Genomic DNA, 24,518 nt, shown 5'->3' on the forward strand with positions numbered 1-24,518 from the left:
GTTCTGTGAAGAGAACTGAAGGCAGCAGTCACTGAATCAAAGTCACCTTAAAGTATAAGAAGCACACAGAGGTCAATGACTGCAGTGAAAGCTTCCAGCTCTGGCATTTTGGCAAAAATTGCAAGAATTCATACCTAATCTAGCAGACGAAACTAGAAGGACATTTAAGAAGCATCTCAGTCAGATAACTCAGATACTCAAATAGGGCTGTTTTCTTTCCACTTCATAAAACTGCCTCCAGTTCAGATCAATGGACCTTCAAATGAAGGTCAACATGTTTTCTGCACTTTTTCACGTTTCTCAGAAACACTTGATCTATTTTCAACATAGTGTTTGCAAAGAAGTTGGAAGAAGTTCCATTCTGAAAGGTTAAATATTCAGAAAGTTCTGGGGACTGAATACAAGTAATAGGTAGTGTGTTCCAGTGCCTAACACCAACAGCACAAGGATAATAAAAAGACATTATTTGCTAAGTTGCAGTCAGCAAGGTCATGTTTTTTTATGGCAGCTTGGAGGAAGTCCAGAGGAGGGCCATAAGGACAATAAGTGGACTGGAGCACATAGAATCATCAGAGGATTTGTAGATCTTGCCTGCTTAAATATAATTCTGTATGGGATATTTAAATGAGAAAAAAATACCTTAGCATATACTTAACAATCTTCAGTAGTATTATCAGAACAGATATATTAACATTGTGCTTCATCTTAAAAATATGTTCACCCTCAGGATAAAACAATACCTTACCCTATCTCATCTTCTTGTGCCTGTACTAATGATTTTCAACAGAATTTGTGAAATCTGAGTTAAACAAAAAAAAACAAAAAACAACCCAGTGGTCTCCCAGGCAATACAGCCATCAGAGCCAGTAGTGTTTCAGCAGAAAAGGCACTTTTTAAAAATAAAAGTATTTTTTGCAATTATCTTCATTGCAATCACTTATTAACTGCATAATGGTACAAAGTAGGTGTGAGCTTTAGCAACTTTAATTTCCTTCAGTCTTTTAAGATTATTAATAAACTATTTTTTAAAAAAAGTTATGCAGCCTATTTGTGTGGCAAGTCCATGAGAAGATGATACTCTGACAAAGTGGGGGTTCTGCTTCCATCCACAGGATTACACCTAAAGCACCTCTAAGAAAAGAAACAACAGAGTCTATTTGAGAAGTATTCTTAAAATTATACACTCATATTTAATTTTGTTTTGACAAAAGAGATCATTAACCGATTTTCAACTCCATGTATTAAGACTTTTTGAAAGAGGACTACCTTATGCTTTTGTGAGAAACTTAAGCAAGCTCGCTAGGATCTTTTCAGAAGAACCGATTTATGATGTTCTAACAGAAAATTCCAGCTATTAGTCAGCATAATTAGCCAGGAAAGATCTAGATCAAAGTGCTAAACCCCCTGGAACGTTCTCTATTCAGAAAGGTTAATATTCACTTCTTGAAGAATATGACATTTAATAGAAAACAAATTCTAAGAGACTCTGATCTTGTTAGATTTCTGTTTCACTTTTAAGTAGAAAAATATTTGACCAATCAAAATGTACAATTGCCCAGTAAGACTATATAGAACAAAGATTTTAAATAGGTTTGTTTTGGTGTGTTTTTTGGTTTTGTTTTTTTTTTTTTTGTTAAGGACAAGTACAGCCATCTGTATTCCAATTAGGAATGCTGGGATGGTGTATGGATAGGGTTAATACTAATACAGATGACAATACTTAGGAGACTATCTAAAAAGGATCAGATCTTTTCCCATGAAACAGACTGACATAAGTAAAGGTACTTGTTGGCCTTCCTAACCTAGAAGCCATCTTTGCAAACATTCCTTGGTTACTTACTTGTCCAGCAAAAGTGAGTGGCACTTACATGCTGTAGAACTGGAAACAACATTCCCCACACCTAGAGGTCTCTACTCTAAAATGGTTTTGGCAAAAAAAAAAAATCCAGCATCCCAACATTGCCAACATTCAGATATGGGAAATACACTTGGAAGTTGAGAGATTTCAAAAAAGAAATTTCTGCCCAAACATTGCAATAGTGAGTCAGTAAATACAGACTTAAACACAAAACTGAATTAAGAGGCTTTGAAGTTTACAAAGATAGGAAGAAATCACGACTAATTCAGACAATTAGCAAGACTAAACTAGGAAGCAGAATTACCTTTAATAAGGTTATGTCTCTGTTGTAAAAATGCTAATTTTATTCAGAAAAAAAAAGGGTTTCCTTTAAACTTCACACCTGATATTTTCAAGGTGATACAGTGGAGGGATTGGAGGAAAGAGACAATAAAATGGTTGCTGTTCCCAAAACCTGACTGTTTAGTAGCAGCCTCAGCTTTTTACATGAAAAAAAAAAAAGAGACTGTGACGATCATCCTGAATTACCTTTGGCTGATATTTTCCAAATATGTTAACTGATCAGGAAAACTGCCCCTTTTCAAACAAGCTAAATTTTTTCACAAAAGCAACATGGATTTAAACATAGTTGGCTGAAAATAATGTATTTCTGAATGTGCTTTCCTATGTTTCATTAGGACCAGTTGAACAACTTGGAGAAAACAGGCTTTGGGTAGGTCATACACAATCAAAACACATTTATAAACTAGTAGTAACTGAAAAATCTCAAGTCTTGCTATGCGTGCAGCAGTACTCACTCTGTACACCAGTGTGGTGACCGAACAGATTTTTCTTCTCATTGAACTTTTGTGTTCCAACATTAAAAAATCCACTTTACCACAGTGAACACTTCCACTATCTTCATTAATATGATTTTACTCCTGAAACATCTTATATCATCCTATCATTTACATAAAAAGGTCAGTTTCTAAAGCACATAATGTTACCCGTGGCTCTTAGGGCTCAGTAAACATGATAAAGCTTACATTCTTGTGAATAATATTAATATATACTGAAAAAAAGTCAGATTTTTATGGGTTAAAGAACATAGCAAGCTATGACAGTGTCGATGCTCAAAAGCTACATGCATCAACAAATGAACTTTGCATTTAATAACCTTCTGCTTTAAAAGCATCTTTTAAAAACCCACATCTAGAAAAACAAGCTTTGTACAGGCTCACTAAATATATATCTGGTGACATTATTGCTCAGAGAGGTAACTGACCAGAAGATACATGCTGTTTCTGAAAGCCAGTCAGTAGCTCCAAGCCTCCAGAACACAAAGTAAAAAAGAGCAGCTTCAAGTCTCCACCAGAATGCCAAAACAGGTATTACCATTGAATCAGAGACCCAGACCGTAGCAGATCAGTGTGAAAGAAGAAAATTCCATATTATTTTGTGTTTCTATTCATACTGAGCATTACCCTCTGTATAAACGAGCATGCAAGTGAGCCAGGCAGAGGTGCCTTGGTAGCACATAAGGTAACTTACTTCAGTTTTACATGAAAAATGATGCCCCACAGATCTAGAAATTGTGCAGGATACAGTGTTTTCGCTATATAAAGAACCTCATGTCGTGAGAGAGATTTGCTGCTCTAAAGTGAAAGTAAGGTTCTTTACATCAGTGTTGGGGGGTTGGTTTTTTGTTTTGTTTTTTTTTTTTCTTATTTTTTTCATTATCTAAAACAGTAACAAAAGGATTTGCTACCTGCCACATGAATCCTAATCTGACGCAATCTATATATAAATACAGTGGTTATGTGCTGAAGAGGCTTTCAAACAGCTGTAGCAGAATTTTTGTAATCTTATTTTTCAACTCTGTAGATTTTCTTCTAGAGGAATTCTCTAATTTCATACACGTTTAATTCAATCTCTTTAAAGAATAAACTTCAAAAGCCCACTTAAAAAGGCAACAGTTTGTTTCTAAGTAAACAGCTGTGGATTTTAGCATTAAGGCATTAAGACTGAAAATCCTGAACATGCAAGGTGAATGGTAAACAAGATATATGAGTCTGAGTTCATTACTGCTGACTTGCTTCTCTCCAGTAGACTGGTTTGGTTGGGAGGGGCTTTTTTTTTTTCAGATACTCAGATTGTTACAGCATACCAAGAAATTTATAAATGAACTCTTGACAAAAATTCCAAGAAAATATATTTATTTAATTTTAGCAAAGAAAACATAATAAAATAACAATTTCTTATACCCTTTTTTACAAGATTTTTTATGTTCAAACATTACAATTCTGTTACAAATTTCAATTAGTATTTAAAATTTTAGAGGACCACATTCACTGAAAAAGCCAATAACTTTTAATACTAAAAAATATACAGAGTTAGTGCAAATGTTTTATTTCTTCTGGCTAGTGCTAAGCATTCAAGTCCTTTACAATACTGCAAAGTATGTACTGGATCAGCAATATCACAAGCATGCAATTAGCACGCACAACTATTAAATCAAGTGAACAATACAGATCGTAATTTTTCATAGTTCCCAAACTCAAGTCTTCAGCTGAAGCAAAACGGATCTAAGCTTGAATCTCCTCAAAACAAGACAATTACCAGGCAAGTACAATTCCTGATTTTGACATGTTTATACAGGTCTTTGGAACGCAACCAGTACTTTCTCTGCAGAATCAGATGCAATGCCATTGTGATTTTTTATTTTTGCAAACAGGAATTGGGACAGCAATTCCTGAGATTCTGTAGGAATTGTTTTGACAGCCATCAGGTTTTGTTAATTTTCTGTGTTGCATCTACTCAAACCAGTTTTCTTTCAGTAAAAAATGAACAGCGTCATCAAATCCATTTTGGTACAACGACTCCATTTTCTCCTTGTTTGGTGGGAAAAAAGCTTGATTAAGTCTTACTAGGTTGGCCAGAGACAGCTGCAACAGAGCGAGAAGCTATAAATTAGTTTATTAAAGCAACTTATCTAGACTTGACTGTGTTGCTATCTGTTCTGTCATGTTTCATGCAGCATATGTAAAAACAAAAGTCCAGAATGGCTACGTCTACACTAGTGAATTAACCATGTCCAGGTACACTGCTGAGAGCCAAGACAAACTGGCACTTAGGGTCTGAATAAACGCTAGTAAACTCACAGCATCCAAGACAGACTGCATGCCTGTAAAACTGCCCAAAGTTTCTGAAACATTTTGACTTTGGAATCATTCCTGAAGTGTCTGGCAGAGTGGTCCTGGCACATGCTAAACTTGTGCAAGGAAATATTTTGACAGTTTACTAGTGCAAACAACCACATTCTTGGGAACATTCCCAAGCAATGTTTAACATATGAGTATAAATGTAGCTTGTATCAGCAACAAATTAAGAACTACTCAGCATGTCAAGTGGTCATTTTGATGGTGTAAAAAGATTTCAAAACTTTGTTCTTAACTACAGGCGTAATTAAATTAAAACTAATGTTCATTTAATTTATTAATACTTTAGCTAAAGACTTTATTATATGCAATTCTGCAAAACAGTATCAAAATAATCTTCACTATTTGAAGTAAGCAATTATTCAAATTCTGGCACTAATAGATGGAGGAGGTTTGAGGAGACACAAAACTGTTCACATTCCAGTACCAATAAATTAAAATATACAACTCTTCATTTTATGCAAATTAAATTGCTAAAAAAAAACCAAAAAAACCTCTTAGTGCACATTTTTACAGCTCTACAAGCTAAAGGTGCTTTGAATGGAATAGTTTAAAATGTTGCCCAAGTTTCCTCACAAGTCTGCACCTGCATGACCTTAGAAGCAATGTAAATCTGCAATTAACTTTTTGTCTCTAAAATAACCTAAACTCCAGCTCATTTTTCCTCCTCTAGATGCACTAGAGTTTAGATACAAATCATGACTAAGAAATATACAGTAACCGACTGCATATTATTTAAATATATATTAAATCAGTAATCATACCTTATGACCATTTACCAAGTATTGCTATGCTTAAAATCTGTGAAACATTATAAAGATTCAGAAATTGGTCTATTTTAGTATTGCATTACATAACACTAATTTTACTCAAATTAAGAAAACATGGTAAGAACTGTCTAAAAGAAACTAAAAAAAAAATACCATTTTTTGTTAATCTTCATTTCTCTTTCAATGGGATTTTTTTGACAGCTAGGTCTACTGCTATTCAATATTTTCTTTCATCATGTCAAAGGAAGCAAGACTGAGGTTAAAGTTTATGAGAAGAACCTTGCAAAGACAGAAATGTCAATGATGAAAAGGAGGGCATAAAAATCATAAAAATCAGTCTTAGCTTACATTTCAGTATGCAGAAATGTTTCTATAACATCTGACTTCTGAGAAAGCACTGTGGTCACAAATGTTCACAAGCTTTCTTCAGCAATGAAGTGACAAGTCATTGCATACCATTTCAAATGTACAACTTAAACTTGTATTTTAAATTCAGTTAGAGCAGCTGATTTCAATAAGGATGAAGGGCTGTTCTGGCATTTCTCTCTCCAAGGTATTCTACAGAAGTCCTATAAACACTCTGCTTAGCCAAAACCAGCTGACACTTAAAGCAAGCCTAGATTATTTACATTTAAAAGCTTGTGATAATTTGCTCAATTTCATACTAGATCAATGTTTTTCAACCTTTCTTCTTTATTCTACATTTTCCTTCCCTTGTATTTAAGAAAAAGTTTACCCTCCATTTGCAAACCAGAAAATGCCAAAATACTACTTAAGTTGATATATAGGCACAAACCAGACACTTAAAAATAAGCATAGCCTTAACTGCACAACTACTTTTTCTTCTTATGAATTTATTTAACAAACAAGCAACTCACCATTATATCTTGTTTTGCATATTTAATATAAAGATCCACATGTCCTTTATCTTGTGGACATATATCTAAACGACCACTGAAAGGAGAAATTGTCACAGTTCTTCCAAAAGGCAAGATAGGAAGGCCATTGGTAATGCCACCATCAACCCACCTCTATTGGGAAACAGAAATATTTTAAAAGTAACCTTAGGACAGTATGATCATGACTGAATACTTCATCCTTCCTGTCCCTCCTCCACCCCACCCTTAAGAAAACTTACAAGATCCCTTCTCGGAATACCGTTAATAACTTGTGTATAATACATAAAAATCAAAGACCTGACAAAGTACACACAGAGTGTTTCATTAATGAGCATTTGACATTATGTGTAAATACATGAGGTATTTATCAAGCTACTGATAAGTCTTGTTAACCTAGTAACAAAATGCCCCAGGCAGAATTTTTTTGCAACACATACATGATAACATCAGATAATAATATTACACATGAAACATATCATGAAACATATACTCCTCTAAAATATTACTCTGATGCAAATTAGGAGCTGGACAACATGTATGTTCAAGTAAAGTGATTGCAGAAACTAAACCAAAAATGACTCCTCTCTTCTCCCAGAGCCTCTTGTATTCTTATATATACAATACAAGACAGCAATAGCTGGAAAGCTGAAGGTAAAGGTGGAAAAGAGCTGAACAACTATAGCACATAAGAGGGAGCAGATAACAAGTCTGCTAAAGAAGCTGAGTATAGGAAAGAATGAGGAAGGAAAAACAAAAGCAACCAACCGAATTCTTGCAGAGCCCCACATATGAAAGACTTGGGGATACTGGCTGACAAGAAGCTTAACATGAGCAGTGTTGCGCTTGTAGCCAAGAAAGCCAACCACATCATGGGCTGCATCAAAAGGAGCATAACCAGCAGGTTTAAGGAGGCGATACTCCCCCTCTACTCTGTTCCCGTGAGAGCCCACCTGCAGTACTGCGTTCAGCTCTGGGGCCCGCAACACAGGAAGGACTTGGACCTGTTGGAGCAAGTCCGGAGAAGGGCCACAAAGATGATGTGCTGGAGCACCTCTCCTGTGCAGAGAGGCTGAGAGAGCTGGGGTTCTTCAGCCTAGAGAAGGCTCAGGGGAGACCTTACAGCAGCTTTCCAGTAGCTTTACCTACAATTAACCTGGAGAGGGACTTTTTATATGAGCAAATAGCTATAGAACAAGAGGTAATGGCTTTAAACTGAAGGAGGGTAAATTTAGGTTAGATATTAGGAAGAAATTCCTCACTATGAAGGTGGCGAGGCACCAGAACAGGCTGCCCAGAGAAGCTGTGGATGCCCCATCCCTGGCAGTGTTCAAGACCAGGCTGGATGGGACTTTGAGCAATGTGGTATAGTGGGAACTGTCCCTGCCCATGGCAGGAAGGTTGGAACTAGATGACCTTTAAGGTCCTTTCTAACCCAAAGCATTCTAGGATTGTGATTCTGTGATATTTTGTGTCTAGAGGCAGTCTAGGGGCACAAGCCTGGTCTTTACACGGACCACACCCAAATTCCATTTCAGTGCAAGCCAAATGCTTCCCAAAAAGTATTCTTCCTAAAAAGAACACTGTTGCGAGCAGTTTACCCTAGGTTGTACGGACAAGCTATCAAAAAATTTGGCTATTATTTGATACCATTCCAGCAGAAGTGCACCATACTCCCGTACTTACCATGCATCATACACCTGAATATCATACTGAATTACATTTTAAAAATGCTCCCAAATGACCTGGTAATATGTATGCAAGTGACATATGTAGCACAGAGAAGATGCACATTAACTGTTCTGAAGCACATATAAGGCCAGTAGACTTCAGTAGCTAGCAGAGAGTAACCTTGACTCCATGCTGCCCTGGAATACCACCTAAGGAATAACTGAAACTAGTGTAAATGCAGACAGACTGAACACTGGCCTTTTACAGTACAGCTTCCATAAAACTTGGAATACGCTAATATGACAGGTGACCTCACAGAGTCAAATGAATATCCAGTCCATCTTACTGATTTCAGTGCTGACAATGCCTAGATCAGGAGGCTACATGTCACATATCTGGCTCTATACTGAATCCTTTAGGGCCTCCAGTACCCACTCACATAAACTCATTACTATTGCAAGAGAGATCCTAAGTTCCCACCCTGCTCTAAGTGCTGTGGACCAAGAGAATGGAAGCCATATCCATTTAACAGAAAAAAAAAAAAAAAAATATCCCCAAACCACCAATGCAATGTTTTACAGAGTATGAGAAAAGTCAGTGAAGACATGCAGAACTAATCACAACAAGTAACAATAAATGAAAACAACCTCATTCCCAAAAAATACCTTTTTTTTTAATCTCACAGAGGGTAGTAAGAAGCTTTGGGAATGACAAACAAGCTTTCAAGTAACAGAATAACCAGTTTCTGCAAAAAAACATCCATTGATTTCACTTTTGAATGCAAAGAATTAAGTTAGGCAGGAATGAGAAGTGTGCACTAGGAAGAAGCTGCAGGTGTTCCAGTAAATACTGCAATACTCTGCAAACCATAATAGCAGAGTTCATCTAATAAAATGAGTTTTAGATGAGCTTTGTACAAAACTCCAAAGCACCTTTTCAATTTCTTAATTGAAAGAAGAACACAAGAAATTTAACAATGTCATTTCTTCCCTTTAACTAATGGCAGAATGAACCCAAACATCCATGCATGACCACTACAATGCACAAACAACATACAAAGACTCCAATCAGATCATGGGAAGCTGCAAGCAACTGTCAGGCAATACTGATTTAAATCATTCCAACATTTTAGCTGATATATATTGCTGTACACATAATTCTAAAGCTGGCAAACTTTGACATAACAAACTCCAACTCCCTCTTGCTACAAACAAATACATATTGTTTTGGAGATGTTTCTTCTTTGCAGGGTTGCTGTGAGGATTATAGATGTTCTAAAGACATCATGTGGATATGTATGAGGGAGTAAAGGGAAAAGTACCATGTAGTATTTCTCAGAAAGAAAGAAATGGCTATTTTCATCTTTCTAGTTATTACAAACATACTAAACAGTCAAAATTATTCTTGAAGTATTAATATATTTATGGAAGAAAGACAAAAATATTCTTGAAGATAAATCAAGTACAGGCAACTGTGAAAAGGTTTTCTTATAGTACTGTACACCTCTGAAAACTTCATAACTGTGTGTTATAGGAAAAAAGTTTATTCTTTAATGCTTGTCCAAAGGTAAGAGATTTGAAAGTGCCTGGCAAGCATGTAATTCCGTACACACCATGAGAACAACACATATGTAAACAAGCACACATACTCCAGCAGTGTCCAATCTGCCAAGACCTTCCTTACCATTCTTTCCATTAAACAGAAAAGCAGATTGTTGGTCCTTTAAATTTCAAAAAGCATTTTAGAGTTGGTAACACAGCTTGTCATGAGAAGCATCTTTACTAAGACGTTAAGGAAACAGCTTCATGCACAGAGATCATCTCAGTCTCAGCACCCACAATTTTTGAAACAACCCATGAACAAACTCATGTTACCTTTTTCATGGTGTTAATCTACAGTATCAACAGAAACAATAACTATTCTAATAAATATAGTATTGCAGTTGTCTTCCCTTAAGATAATATAATTGCATCATAAATGAAAAATACTCTTTCACAACAAAGTTTGTAGTTACACTTAATGAAAAATTACCTCTCCTTTATATTCCACTGGCTTAATTCCTGCATACACTGGTACAAAACTACTTGCCAGCAGGACCTACAGAAAATAAATGAGAAAGAATAGAGAAAAAAAAGTGAAGAAAAGGCAGCAAAGTAATTCCGAACCATACGTATTTTCATGCATGTATACCCATATTAAATAATATGGCATTAATCAGTCAATACATTAGTTTTGCAATGCATAAATTTACATGCATTGAGATTTTGTTACCGAGTATGCTCTTTTTTCTCTAAGTGTTAATTATAAAGAAGATCTTATTTACTCTTATCTTTTCCCATCCACAAGAGTAGGGAAAGAAGGAATTCCTTCTTATTCTATTTCCTCCTTTATTTTGCTATATCTTATGATATCCTCCACTAAGGTATAGTCAATTACTAGAAAGAACATTTGCTTTACATGCATCTGAATTCCTCCTACCATTTCATATCAGATTATGTATACAATCTTGATCCAGATTTTAAAAGTGACATTCAAAAGAAGAGACGATCAGTAAAAGATATGCTTTCCAGTGACAGTTAAAATACAGTTTATATATGGTATTTAACATTATATTATATCTATTCCCCACAAGGAGCTGTAGAAAGTATTGGATTTTCAGTAACCTTTACTTTCGTGATGAATTAAAGTATAAATGGTATCAAAGACGAGAAGCAAAAAGACAGCAAATTGTTACAAAATTTTGAGATTATCTGTTTTACTCTCATCTAGTGTAACCATTAGTTACCCTTTTGCTTTTTAAACACACTTTGCCTACAAGGTAGCACTTTAAAGACAAATGAAAGAAACACAAACACCAAAATAACTTGTAGTGGAATTTGTGAAACTGTAGGATTGAATTCTGCTTCCATCATTTATGTTATGGTTGTAGCACCACTGACAGTGTGACTATTTGAGTAAAATAGTGATTTATTGTAAAGCTAATAACATTCTCCTAAGTCTTGAGGAAACTGAAGCATTTTTATTTAAGGCAGCAATATTCAACATCATTACCTTAATGAGGTCCTCCCTGGAGGCAAAATTTGAAACCAAATGATTTTCCCCGTTTCTGGTGTTAGTGACTGACACATAAAGCCGGTTCTCAGCTATCTCATGAACATTAGGAGGAAGAATAGATTCTATGCCTTCCCTAGAGTAATGAAAATGCTTAGCATTATTCACCATCATTATTTTAAAACCTTGCAAATATGTTAGGGGAGAAAAAGTGCTGAGAGCCCCACAGTATAGAAAAAATATGCACACTCTCCAGTTTTATTTAGAGCTTCACACATAAATGATCTTACAGATGCATTAAGATAGGTACCTAAGTGTCTTCATAAAATCATAACCAGGTGTTAAAGCACCGAAGTCCAATTTTCTAACTTCCTCTGCAAATCCATAGGCAAACTGCTTACTTTGCTGGAAATTAAAAACATTCACTATTAAGGATATTTTAATTATGGGAAGTATGTTCAACTGTGGTATCTAAAACATGCTAGCAGCTAAAACTTTAATCAAGAGAGCACTATAAGATCAGACTGAAATTCTTTTATGTGCTTGGTTTGTAATATTATATGCATAACAAAATGTTGATCCTTTATAAGAACTATTTTGTAAGAAATTTAGATCCCAAATAAAAATAATTATAACACTAATAATACTAATAACAATCCCTCATCACAAGATCACAACTTTAACAATCAAGGAAAATTAAAGGTTATTTTTCTATGCATTACTACTGCTAAACAGTCAGTTCTCTGAACCATGCCATTACAAGAATGGTCATTTATATTTCAAGTGTGAAGCCACCTTTTATTTTAAAGACTACTTCAATACTAAAACCATATACAAGATCCCCATAAGCATGTAAAATATTACAATTAACACAATTTCTTCTCACTAATGCAAAAATCATGCTACATAAGTACATACACATATATAAATACATGCTACATAAATAAATGCATATATTTATTGAATACAATACTATGAAAGCACTTAACGAATGGAATACTGTGATGGGTGATGACATACAAAGAAAAAGCATTACAGAAAACCAGACAACAGATTCCACTGCACAGAAAACTTCTTTTATACAAGATGAAATACCTAGCATTAGTGACTGCAGAAAAACAGCTTGAAGTGTGAGCCATAAGAACTCCAAAGGGAGAGTAAAGGAATTGGTAGCATCTATCTTTTAGCAATAAGATTCTGAAGCAATAAATTATGATTCAGAATGCTTAAGACTCACTATTCAGTATTTATATATATATATTTTTTTTTTATCCTTTCATGCAGACTTCTCTAGTGATTTGGGGGAAGAAAAACCTAAATCCAATCTCATGCAGTTTTCTGAAATTCAATAAATATATTATGCCCTTATTTACATATATAACCACATGTTTACAGAGGAAAAGATGTCTATAGATAGATTTGGGTTCTTGGCATATTAGCTTCCTGCATGAAGGACAAATATGCTGCTAGTAACAAAATAAATGATTGATATGACCAGAGGTGAAAAAAAAAAAAAGTGTGTCCTACTGAGAACTGTACAGGATTTAATGGATGGAAAACCAGGAAAGCGTTGGGGTAAGGATTAATATGAGATCATGAGCAAGCTGACTGAAGCAGTTAAACTCTGTCACATCACTTGTATGACAGAGCATTCAAGACAGGAAAGCAGTCTTTGCATCCACTTTCTCTATACGGCCTTTGAATAAATGTGTCAAAAAAAGTACATAAAGAGGCCCATACCTCTTAAAATAACAACCCCTGTAAAGATTTGCGCACATTCATTTCACATAAGTTAGATTTGCACCTTTACCCTCTGAGGCACTTGCCATTGCCAGTTCCAAGCCAATTCAAAAATATAAACTAATATATAAACCTAGTTATATGCACAAAGTATTAATCTACATTAGGCAGTTAGGCTTTTGTAGTCAGTCAGCTGCACATTCAGACACCTCATTCTCCAAATACAGAAGAAACAAAACCCCACAGAGAGGCACCTCAGAACTACTATCGTTAAACCTAAGATGATTTAATAAAGTGATGGAGCAAAAGGGAGCTGGATGAATGCAAACCTAGGTGAATGACAGGAAACTACTTTCCATATTACAAGTACTAAGAATAAATCATACCTAGACTCTCAATTCTTGCTGCCAAAAGGGACAACTTCTTACAGATATGACTGTTTTACGATTTTAGTGCTAGAAGCTTTAAACAATACATCTAAATTTAAAACAGTGAGTGAGAACATGTTTAGAAATTGTAACTACTTGTATTAAGCAAACTTGACATCAAACATGATCAAGGTACTTTTGAAATAAATACATACTTATCTATAACTTTAGAAGACTCCCTAGAATTCTCAAATCCCATGCCTTTTCAACAGTGACAAAAATTCAAGATATGAGAGAAAAACATTTGCAAACTGTCATATTAGAACAGCAACATTCAAAACAAGAAATCCTCAATGGTAAAATTCTCTCCAAGATAAGGAAAGGTTGTTTTAGAGCTTTGAGACTATGATGAGATGGAGAAAATCCTAATTCTACCTTGTCTAACATAGCCATCTCTGGAGAGAGAAGGAAAAAAAAAAAAAAAAAGGAAAACGAATTAACTGATGCAAGATGTAGATATAAAATATTTTAACTCAAGAATGTAATAATATAATTACCCTGATATGAAAAGTTAATTCTATTCAGTACAAAACACTGCCTTTACTGAAATTCCATTAGAATTAGGAAGAAATACAATACAGACTTAGTTTCCACAAAACAACGACAACAAAAAAATGTTCTAACATTTTTACTTAGAAAGATCTTCATACGTTAGACCAGGCTAGGACCAAATGGTCATTGCTCACCTAGATGCTACAATATGCAGAAAAAGTTCCCTGAACTGTTAAAAGTATAGCTGCTGTACTCACCACAAAGGAAATCAGAGGTATGCATCATACCAGACAAACTTGAAATTGAACTACTAGTCAGAGGCTACTAACATCTTAACAGAATTCAAGTAAGGTTCTCTTCACAACAGAGTGGAACTTGCCCAATACCAAATCATATAAAGAATGTACCTGGGGTGGTGGTGGAAAGAAGCCAGGGAATAACTTACTGCTGAAAGCAACAGAAGTATAGCTAATTCTGCAAGCTATGTTCATATCCCAGCAGAAACAAGCAACAAACAAACAGAAAAATCAGTGGCAAAGTGTGGTATCAGCAGGGAATATTATTTTAACCAAATGCAATGAAAGCTTTAATAAGCGAGGCCTGGAGAAAGTTAGGTGATGCTCACTGGACTGAAACCTAAGTGTACTTAGACAAATATCTAACAGCTTTCCCTTCCCTCCCAATAATGCTGTTTATTATAATTCAAAATATTAAAGAAATAGCATTTTGGCAAGGCCTAGTCCTCTATGAAAGTCACTACAGGCACTTCAGGAGGACAAACTATGGGGAAAACCAACCAAACAAAAATGAAAGCTAATGCTCTCCCCACAGAACCTGTAATAGAGTTGTCATCAAATATAACTTTGCTGTCTCTACATGATGCCATATTCACAGTGAGAAAAGAGTGGCATCTCTGGAGAAAAAAGGCACAAAATGCTACAATGATATAATGGGGCTACTGCTGTTACACTGTGAATGGTACTTAGTGAAAAGGAGGTGCACAAGCCAATTCTTGTACTGGCTAATGAAGCACAGTCAGGAAGGAAAAAATTGAGCCAGTGTGTGGTGTTCTTTGACTTTATGAAGATACATTCAATCTACCATTTTCATCTCCTTTCACAAAAAAAAAGGAAAGGATAGTGCTATTCATTTGCATAACAAAGCCTAACTCTAGCCAAGACCACAATGATTAACTTTGTAATGGACAAGGATTAAGTACACACAGACTCTGGTATATTAACGTATATCTGGCTGCATACAACTGAACATTCACACACATTATATTTACATAGCCTAAAATACAAGTTTCCTATGACAGGTTTTTTTTTTCCATAAAGAAATACTTGCTTCGTAAACAGTTCTGCCCACTAGTCAACAGATTTTGTTTATAAAAACATATACACAAGTCCTGGTCCTTTACAGCGATTAAAGCAAGAACCAAAATACTTTTAAAAAATTAATGGTAGATGATATATCAAAAATATCCTTGAAAATTATCATGTTCTATACCTACGAGTTTATTAATTTACCTCTATATTTTCTGGTACTGCTAATAAGACAGTGGCAGCCAGTGATCCCGCAGAAGCTCCCGCAAAAGCTTTCACCTCTTTCAGTAACTTCTTACCATGCTTGTAAAAAGCAGCTGCTGCCCCCAAGTGGTAAATACCCAGAAAACCACAAGCTGCAAATGACAGATTGATGTGTTTCATTTTTGCTGTGGAGATAAAGTTTCACAGTCGGAAAAAGGATCAGTTAATTTTATCTTATAATATACATCTATTCTTTTCGTACAGAACATATAATATACTACATCTAAATAACAAACAGCAATTTATTTAAGAAAAGTAAAAACTTTTGATTACTAAATACATCGAACAAGTAGCATTTAGTTCCAAAATTGGAAACAACCCTAAATTACTCCTTGGGACAAATCCCTTTTTCAATCAAGAAATACACATATACATATATATATATATACACACATATATATACACAAAATTTCATCTAATTTGTCAAAGAAATACAAAGCAAAGGTAGCTACTCAGAAGCGGTAAAAGAATGCCACTGCAGAGCAAACACGGTTAGTCATCTACAGTCAAAGTCAAATTATAAAACTGATGGCTACTGTGTCATCACACTCCCCTTACACATACACAGCCCTGAACCCAATATAATTCTGTAAAGAAGTAGCTTGTTTCCTGCACCTTTGGAACTCATTTGCTTAGTAGTATTATTAGTAATCATTAATAGACAAATTCTTAGAATCATTTCTTATTTAAAAAAGAAAAAAGAAAGCCCACAACATATTGTTGCTACTATTAAAATAAGAAATAAAAAATATTAAGCAAAATATAAAGTACTAAATGCAGGAAAACATATTCTGAAGGGGTCAAGAATATAGTAATTTAAAATTAACAAAACACAAATAGAAGCATAAATTCAGATAATTAGGGACGGTTTACTAAAAAGAATAACATATGATGCTGTATATTTTTTAGCTCTTGTTTCTGCAATTATGAGAGCAAGATATTCCACAGATTATATTGTACAGATATACAGGATATTGGACAGATTATCTTCGTTTTAAATCAAAAATAGACACCTAGTCTATCTGGGTACATATCAACATGAATAGGACAAAAAAAAAAAAAGTTGGTCACTCAGGAATATACTCGATTTTATTGGTTTGTAATAAGACAGCTGATGAGATGTTTCTTTTGGAAATAATCTACAGACACTGTGGTATCTGTTCTCACGAAGAGAGGCAAACGTACAGAAACAGAATTTGGTTTAAGTTGCCTAATCAGCACAGAGATGAGAGGTGCAGGAAAGGTTAGGATAAGAAACAGGTTTCAAGAACACTAGAAGAGAAGACATACTAAACTGCTAAACCAAACTAGTCACCCATAACATTGTCTCCTTTGAGAACACAGGCAGAATTAGTCTCGAGGAGAAAAGACAACATACAAAGAATCGTGCCTCGCCTATACCACCCAAGGAGACCTTTCACTGTGCTTTTTGCAACTGGATTTGCCTATCCCACATTGGCCTCTTTAGTCATCAAGGCTCTTGTAGTAAGCGTGGGTAAAGCCCTTCCCAAATCTTCGTTCGTGAAGTCAAGCCATCAATGAATCAATTATTAAAATGCAACAATGTCTCAGTGACAGGGAATACTGTAATGTTTAGTGCATTATCATTTTGCTAAAACACTATACTATCATAAGGCAGTTTATAGACTGTGCTTTACCCCCTTTACACTGAAAACCCTTGCACATCCACTTATAAGTAGGAATACCTGTAAAGCATCTTACACATTTGTACTGATAGAAAGGACTTGAGGTCGACTCTTGCTATGACAATGACAGGCATTTGCAATGAAGTAAATGCTAAATCATGTTGCTAATTTTACAAAGAAAGGATCTTTTAATCTAAATAAAAATCACTGTACTGCAGAGAAGATAAAAGTTTACTCAAGATTTTACTGGAAAACAATAAACATAACTCTACTTTGAGGGGTTTTTTTTTCAGTCAAGTGCCAGGAAACTAAAACAGACTTTGAAGTATGATTCCATGATGTGCTTCCTTTCAGGCTAGCTAAACTCTCAGGAGTTTAATGAACTGCTGCAGCTGTTTCCATGCCTTCTACAAATTAGGAGCAAAGATACATTTGCATCATGGGCCACTCTGACAAGAAGGTGAACTTGGTCAAAGCAACTGCACTATTAGGTATGAAGAAACACAAGCATGGAAAAATTAACTCCCATTTTTTTTCCAAAAAGATTTCAGTCTCAAGACACTACTAATAGTAAACATTATATAAAATAAGGACCATATTTATGTAGTTGATTGGTCAGAAAATAAGCAAAGTAAGAGTTCACAGATCGCAAGAATTACATCTACAGGACTTACGAAATATAATTTTAAGATAATGGGTAGGATACGGTTATGTAAATAAAACCAAGCATATATATGCTTATGTCCATGCACATCTTCTGAACTTCCTACAAGGCTCATCCACAAAGCATTCCAAAAGGTTATCTCTCTCTACTGTAAGATAATTAGATGTTCACAAAAAAAAAACAACAACACAAAAGCCCAAGCCAAACAAAACACACCAAAAGATGAAAACTAAAGCATACTTACACTAAGAAATTTAAGATTAAATAAAAAAACCCACAACAGATCAGAACAAAAACTACTGCAAATATACTGACTAAAGTCAGATGTCCGCTCCTGTTTTTACAAGGCTTCATGAGGAAATTTCATTTTCTGATGAGTTTTATTCCTAATTACCAGTTATTGTGAGTAACTGCTGTTCTCTTGAGTGTCTGGATACATGGCATTCATTTTTTAAATGAGAGTTAATTCTTAATACTTAGATCCCATACTTCTCGCTCTTTATTCCCCTACCCAAGAGACAGAAAGAGATTATTCAGTGAGTATTCACATCAGTAGCTTGACTGACAGAAGGATTCAGGGAGAGATAAGCATGCAAAAAGAAAAAAATAACACTAGGATTTCAAGTCAAGAAATACTGTTAAAGAATACTGTCAGTCTTGTACTCTATTTAGACTAATTTCAAGTCCAAAAAGATGAAGTGAAAGCAACCCAAACAGCAGTTAAAAGTCCTCAACCTTTTTTTTTTTCTTACCTCTCCTGCTCCTCCCCCCCCCAGTAGAAGTACTTGATCCACTGGATTTGTATGACACACAATACGGCACTGTTTTACAGGTCTCCCAAGAGGACTTCAAATCAAAAGTAACAACAGTTTAGTTGCATTATCAAGGCACTACATTTTTATTAATTGGAATCAGCTCCCAGGTCTATGTTATGTATGTCACATATATATGAAATTTAAAAATACTTCAGTACAAATGTTAATTGGCAGATTACATTCATGTTCAAATGACAGATCCAGCTGTTACATCTAGCTGCATGACTGAGAAACAGGTTTTGCACATACTTGTAATGACACTATGACTGGGTAAATAGTGAGAAGTAAAAAAAAATAAAACACTGAGTTATAGCATAATTCAGGAGGTCTGCTGCCCAAACCTTCGGCTCAAAACAAGGCCAGCTATCAGATCAAACTGGCTCAGGGCTTGCACTATGCATCTGCCTGCAGGGAGGTTCTGTACATTGCATTGAAGGCCGGTTAAAACAAATCTGTAACAAAGCACTAACCTACAAAGATCATACAGATGAGTAAAAATTGTGGTTCCATAAGAAACTACCTACATGACAGATGCAGCTAAGCAATGTCACTTCACCTTGCAAAGGAATCTGAGTAGAAGATAAGAAAGCAGGCATTACAGCAATAAATAGAAAACCAATGTACACCCTTTTATGAGAATACAAACTTTCCCTTTTCTTTTGATTCCTGCAAATACATTATGGCAACACTTGATTTGCAAGTTAGAACGGTGAATTTCAGAGACAGTATGATTCAGAAGTGTCTTTTGCTTTGATAATCTAGGTAGACCTCTTCTGATCAAAACGAATAGTTGGGTTATAACAATTCCCAAGAGGACATGCAGAGAAATTGAACTAAGTCTACAGGATGACTATTCCCCTGCAGATTTCTTACAGACTACCAGAAATAGGAGCATAGTCACATCTGGACATAGGCCATTTTTTCAGCTGCCTGAGCCAACAGCAGAAATCTTGCTATCTTAGAAATGCTTTGAAACACCTGCTCCACAGGACTTCAGAACAAATACTCCTGGATGGTTCAGTGTAAGTTCTGACCATTAAAGATATTATCTATTAACTCAAAGTTATCATATTGCCATGTCTTAGGAAAAACTGTCAACGAAACTTAAAAGATGCATAAGTACATTTCAGCTGGACAGTGCACACTGTAAAGTTCTGTCATAAATATGACATAGCAATAGCACAGAGCAACTGCTTTTGCTACTGCTTTTAGAAAACATTGTCATTTTAACCAAGTAGATAGATACGCTTCTGTTGTATCCAAGAAAAAAAAATAGAAGAATAAGAAAAGAGAAGTAAAAGAAGAATCCAGAAGGACGCTGGTCCTGCTCAATCTCATTACTTTACAGATAATGCAGGAGCATTCAGGAATAAACATAAACCTTAGACTTCTATTTAAAAGATTCTCACATCTGTGAAAACAACAACAAAAAAATATGCTGCTGATTAAAAATACACCAGGGAGGGAGTAACAGATGGGGGAGCAGGGGAACATTTTTGGCTTACTCAGCAGTATCTTTCATTTGCAATGCAAAACTAAAAGAGAACGTATGTAAGGAGACAAGCCTGTACAGCAGAATTACGACACAGTACAATACAGCTTTTTCAGAATAGGTACTCTCTTCCTAATTGTCATGCACAAGAAATAGCACAGCAGTTTCTCATACTGCTGTTTCCTGAGCAATATAATGATATAAAGAGCACAGGATCTCAGCGTCTTAACCAATCATAACGACCTCCCTGTCATCTCATTTGTAAATAAAAGCTGAAAATGCCCAAAGCAACTGACTAAAACATCTTTATAAACAAAAATTAAATATGCACAGAATGTGAATGACCAAGCACCCTGAAGCACAGGAACTAAAATATGTGACGCATAACAGCACGTTTGAGGATTAGTTATTAGCTAGGAATGATAAAACAACCAAAATTACAGAAAGAACTGTTTAGTTAGGCAGCACTGCTAAAATAAAGGTTATAATTGTAATGACTAATTTATCTGAATCAGAAATCACCACTCACACAAGAATGTCCAATTTTTTTCACATTTATAACAGAAAAAGAAACGTTCACTAGCATCACAGATCATTCATAGCCTTTACGAATACTCAAGAAGTATTCAGTAAAGAATACTTCAGTCACATGGAATAAGCATTGAAAAAGTGTGATGACATTGAAGAAAAAAAAAATAATCAATACAGAATAATCAGTACACTATGTAATCAGCCATTAAGACATTTAGGAAAAATACACAGGTCCTTTTAACTAGAAAAATTGTGTATAAGCCCCTTAAAAGGATTTGTGAGTTAATCCTTGTGATTGTTTAGAGTAAAAAAATAAACACATTGCATGATACAAAGATTTCAAATTAAGAGTTTAGACCATCTTGATTATTAATACAAGTCTAGAGAGGACAGGGAAGGCTGTTCCTTCTTAAGAAGATGGCAGCAAAAGGCTCAATACCTTCTAATGAATGTTGGCTTCTATCGCACACTCCACTGGGACTTTTTCCAGCATCTATTTTAGTTTCTTCTGCACTTGTAGCCATTCCCATATCTACTACTGATTGTTTATCATTCATCTTTGAAACCTATAATCATACAGTCAAATATTACTATTAAAAACAGAAAACCAGGAAGATATAGGATAAACATTATTTATCCCCAAACAGATCAACAGTCAATTAAAATAGTTGTAAAACCATCTAGATGGTTCTCAATTGCTTAGCCCCCCTAAATAGTTGACACCAGAGTGTTCCACTATTTATACAGGCAGAAATTTATATTTTAAAGAGGAACTTAATTAGACATCTAGAAAAACACTGCTACTTGAAACTCTCAAAGTCAAATTAGCCTTCATTTGGTGTCCTTTCCCATTGTTTTTGTTTATATCCACAGTTTTTTTGTTTTCTGGGTTTTCTTTTTTCTTGTTTTTTTTTTTGTTTTTTGTGGGGTTTTGTTTTTAACGACCAGACTCTTATGCTTTTATCCTCCCTTACCAACCCAATAAAAATTGACCTTCCCCTCCCACTCCCCACTTTTTTGTTCAACATTGCCTTAGTAAAGTTTCCAGAGCTCTGGTCCTATACTTCATCAAATGGCTATCACTCTAACTAATAAGCCTGCCAGATATAGTGCAGTATTGCCTGAAGTACAATTTTTTAAAAAATTAGTATTTCCCTTTAACTTAGAACTGTCAGACAAAAAACATCCTTCTGAAACACTTGTTCTCCTGCAACTTGCTGCTGACAAGCCCTCTACCTTGATATACTAAAGGTATCTTCACTTCATAAATAAGGCTGCAAGGTCAAAAGCTTAGCTCTGCAGATTTCTCAAGGAAATTATATTATCACTGTATTGATGCTCATCACTTATACCTACAGCCTCACAAAAATACTTACTTGGAATTGAACTTTGTTACAGGGTGCTCTTACAGTGCGACAGTTCAGAATTCCAATCCAGAACTGCTGAGTTTTTGGTAGTGTACAACTACATGATCTGTTTTTTTTCAACTGAAGCAACAGTATTTGAGCACTACAAAGACTTTTAACAGTCCACATTTTCTTAAAAGTGACCTCTGGATCCAGATGATGTGGTACCTAAACTGATACTCTTAGAAGCTGTTTCACCATGAAGTTACAAAGTAAGTATCGATGAGCTTGGACACCATTGCCAAACACAGTAGAAACTTTCTTCTAAACATAATCTGTTTAAAAACATTAAGGAAAAAAACAAAACAAAATTTAAGAATAGTTGAAAGGTAATTGCACACCAAGGCCCTGATATTGTAACAAGATCCTCTTCACAAACACTTTATTTAAAACACAGATGTATCAACAGTTGATTCACTTGACAGTGAAATAGTTCTAGGCAGAACTTTTGTTCAGTATCCATCTGGCACTGTGTTCTTCACCACTAACCATGAATTCAGTTGTTCATTTCAGAAACAGGAAGGACTAATATTGCTAGCAACACAAGGAACAAGCAAATGAACTGTGCCTTATGATTAACAATGTGGATACTGTGCTCCCTCTACCTCAGCTGAAAAATGTGCAACGAGTGTTCCAGCAAACTCAAACCAATAGCTCACAAAAACAAAGTGCGGGTGTCAAGATCCTAGTAAGAAAAACTCAAGCACTCTGGCTGATAGAAGACAAGCCTTGGAATCTTCCATTCTACAAGGATATCCTAGTAGCGACTTACAAATCAAATACAAGTCTGCTTTAAACCCAGCAAGACCTTGACCATAAAGAGTAACATATGCAAATTAAGTTTTTCAGATGAAAAACAAGTTACTGCCCTTACCATGAGTGCAAAGAAACCCAGTGCGCTTCTGCACAGGTGAGGTCTCAGGTGTACTTATCAACTTCAAACTGAATCCCGACTAAGTGAGTTTAAAGTTTTCTGCTTCGTCCTGTGCGCCATGAGAACAGGCCTGGAATGCAACTCGATTCCCCCAAACACACACTGTTGTTCAGTAAACAACGGGTACAAACAAGCAAAACACAGCAGAAACCCTGAGACATTTTTAAACGTCACATGACAGCCGAAGCGAACACAGCACTAAGTCACCGCGCCTTTTAAACTTGTAAACTTAGCAACCGAAGGACGATTTTTAAGAGGGCCACATCCCTTCAAATTTCCAGCTCACCCCCAGCCTCTCCCAGCCTCCCTTCCCGGAGGCTCCAGCCCCAGACCCTCCCGGGGGTCTACAGTGAAACCTGCGAGCCACATCCCCGGCACCAGGACCCAGACCGAACCAGAGCGGCCGCACGTCCCTCCACGACGACCACGGAGGCAGGTCCGCGGGGAGCCGCAGAACCCACCAACGCTTACAACCTCCGCTAAGGGGGGGCGCGACGGGTGCCGGGCGGCTCCAAAAGGGCCCAATCCCAACCCTGAAGTGCCCAACCTCTGCACCCAGGAGCGCACCCTGTCCACGGGTGGCTTTATCCTCGGGAGACGGCGAGGGCCTCCCCCGCTGCGCTGCCTTCCCCGGCTACGGCGACAGCGCTGGCTCCGTGAGCTGCAGCGGGGAGTACGAAAGGGCGCCCACGGAGCCTGAGGAAGCCAAGCGGCGGGGGGGGGGGGAAGGGAGGGAGTACAGCCTTCCCCATGCTGCTGCTCCTACGCGCGTGCGCAGCCCGGGGCAGCCCGGCACGACAGTCAGCGTGTGAGGGGGACGGAGGAGATGAGCTGTTACGTCCCTCGAGGGGACCTTGTGGGCTGTTCCAGTTGGGGTGGCCTCTTTCCGCCCTGCCCACAGGTGCTGGGTGAGGCAGCGTGCCTGCCTAGGCTGGCCACCTCCTTCTCCTGCTCCGGGGCCTCCCGAGGGAGGGAGGCCCGCCGGGTGCCTTTCTGCCTGACTCACGACACCACTCAGTGAGCTGCCGCTGACAACCGGGAGACAGTGGCGCGTGTCAGCGCCGCTTTCCGGTCCGGCACTGCGAAGGCGCTTCCTTGTGGCTGAAGGGGTGACCTCGAGACGGCATTGAACCTGGGTTTTGGTTTGGTTTGGGTAGTCTTGCCCTTTTTTGGGGGGGGTGCGTGTGTATTAATTAGGTGAGTCTGCTCACCCTGCTGGCAGGCGAGTAGCAGAGCCCGCTCAGCATGTAGATTCCAGGTGGAGAGGGATCCTATAGCCAACAGTGGATGAATAAAACCAGGGAGATAAAAGTGTATGTGTCAAGTCTCCCAGGGGCC

At 36.6% G+C, this 24,518-nt stretch overlaps 1 protein-coding gene across 6 annotated transcripts; it reads right to left on the bottom strand.

Moving 5' to 3' along the window:
* Positions 1-4,036: 4,036 nt before the first annotated feature.
* On the bottom strand, positions 4,037-23,795 carry PNPLA4 (patatin like phospholipase domain containing 4). 6 transcript variants are annotated; one of them, XM_057419548.1, is made up of 9 exons: positions 23,728-23,795; positions 22,217-22,521; positions 21,280-21,406; positions 15,633-15,817; positions 11,754-11,848; positions 11,444-11,579; positions 10,424-10,489; positions 6,704-6,856; positions 4,037-4,728 (listed from the first exon to the last, which is right to left on the bottom strand). In XM_057419548.1, the coding sequence occupies exons 2-9, from the start codon at positions 22,373-22,375 to the stop codon at positions 4,651-4,653; spliced, it is 999 nt and encodes a 332-aa protein (XP_057275531.1). In that variant the 5' UTR covers positions 22,376-22,521; positions 23,728-23,795; the 3' UTR covers positions 4,037-4,650. The 6 variants fall into 6 exon arrangements, with proteins under 6 accessions (XP_057275531.1, XP_057275530.1, XP_057275534.1 ...); XM_057419547.1 differs by having other exon boundaries at positions 4,037-4,782; positions 23,728-23,790; XM_057419551.1 differs by lacking the exons at positions 22,217-22,521; positions 23,728-23,795 and having other exon boundaries at positions 4,037-4,782; positions 15,728-15,817; positions 21,280-21,298.
* Between the last annotated feature and the right edge of the window lie 723 nt (positions 23,796-24,518).

The sequence above is a fragment of the Pezoporus wallicus genome, unplaced genomic scaffold, assembly GCF_028554395.1.
Source record: "Pezoporus wallicus isolate ANWC-B61680 ecotype Strahan unplaced genomic scaffold, APGP_CSIRO_Pwel_v1 contig_5767, whole genome shotgun sequence".
Lineage (NCBI taxonomy): Eukaryota > Metazoa > Chordata > Aves > Psittaciformes > Psittacidae > Pezoporus > Pezoporus wallicus.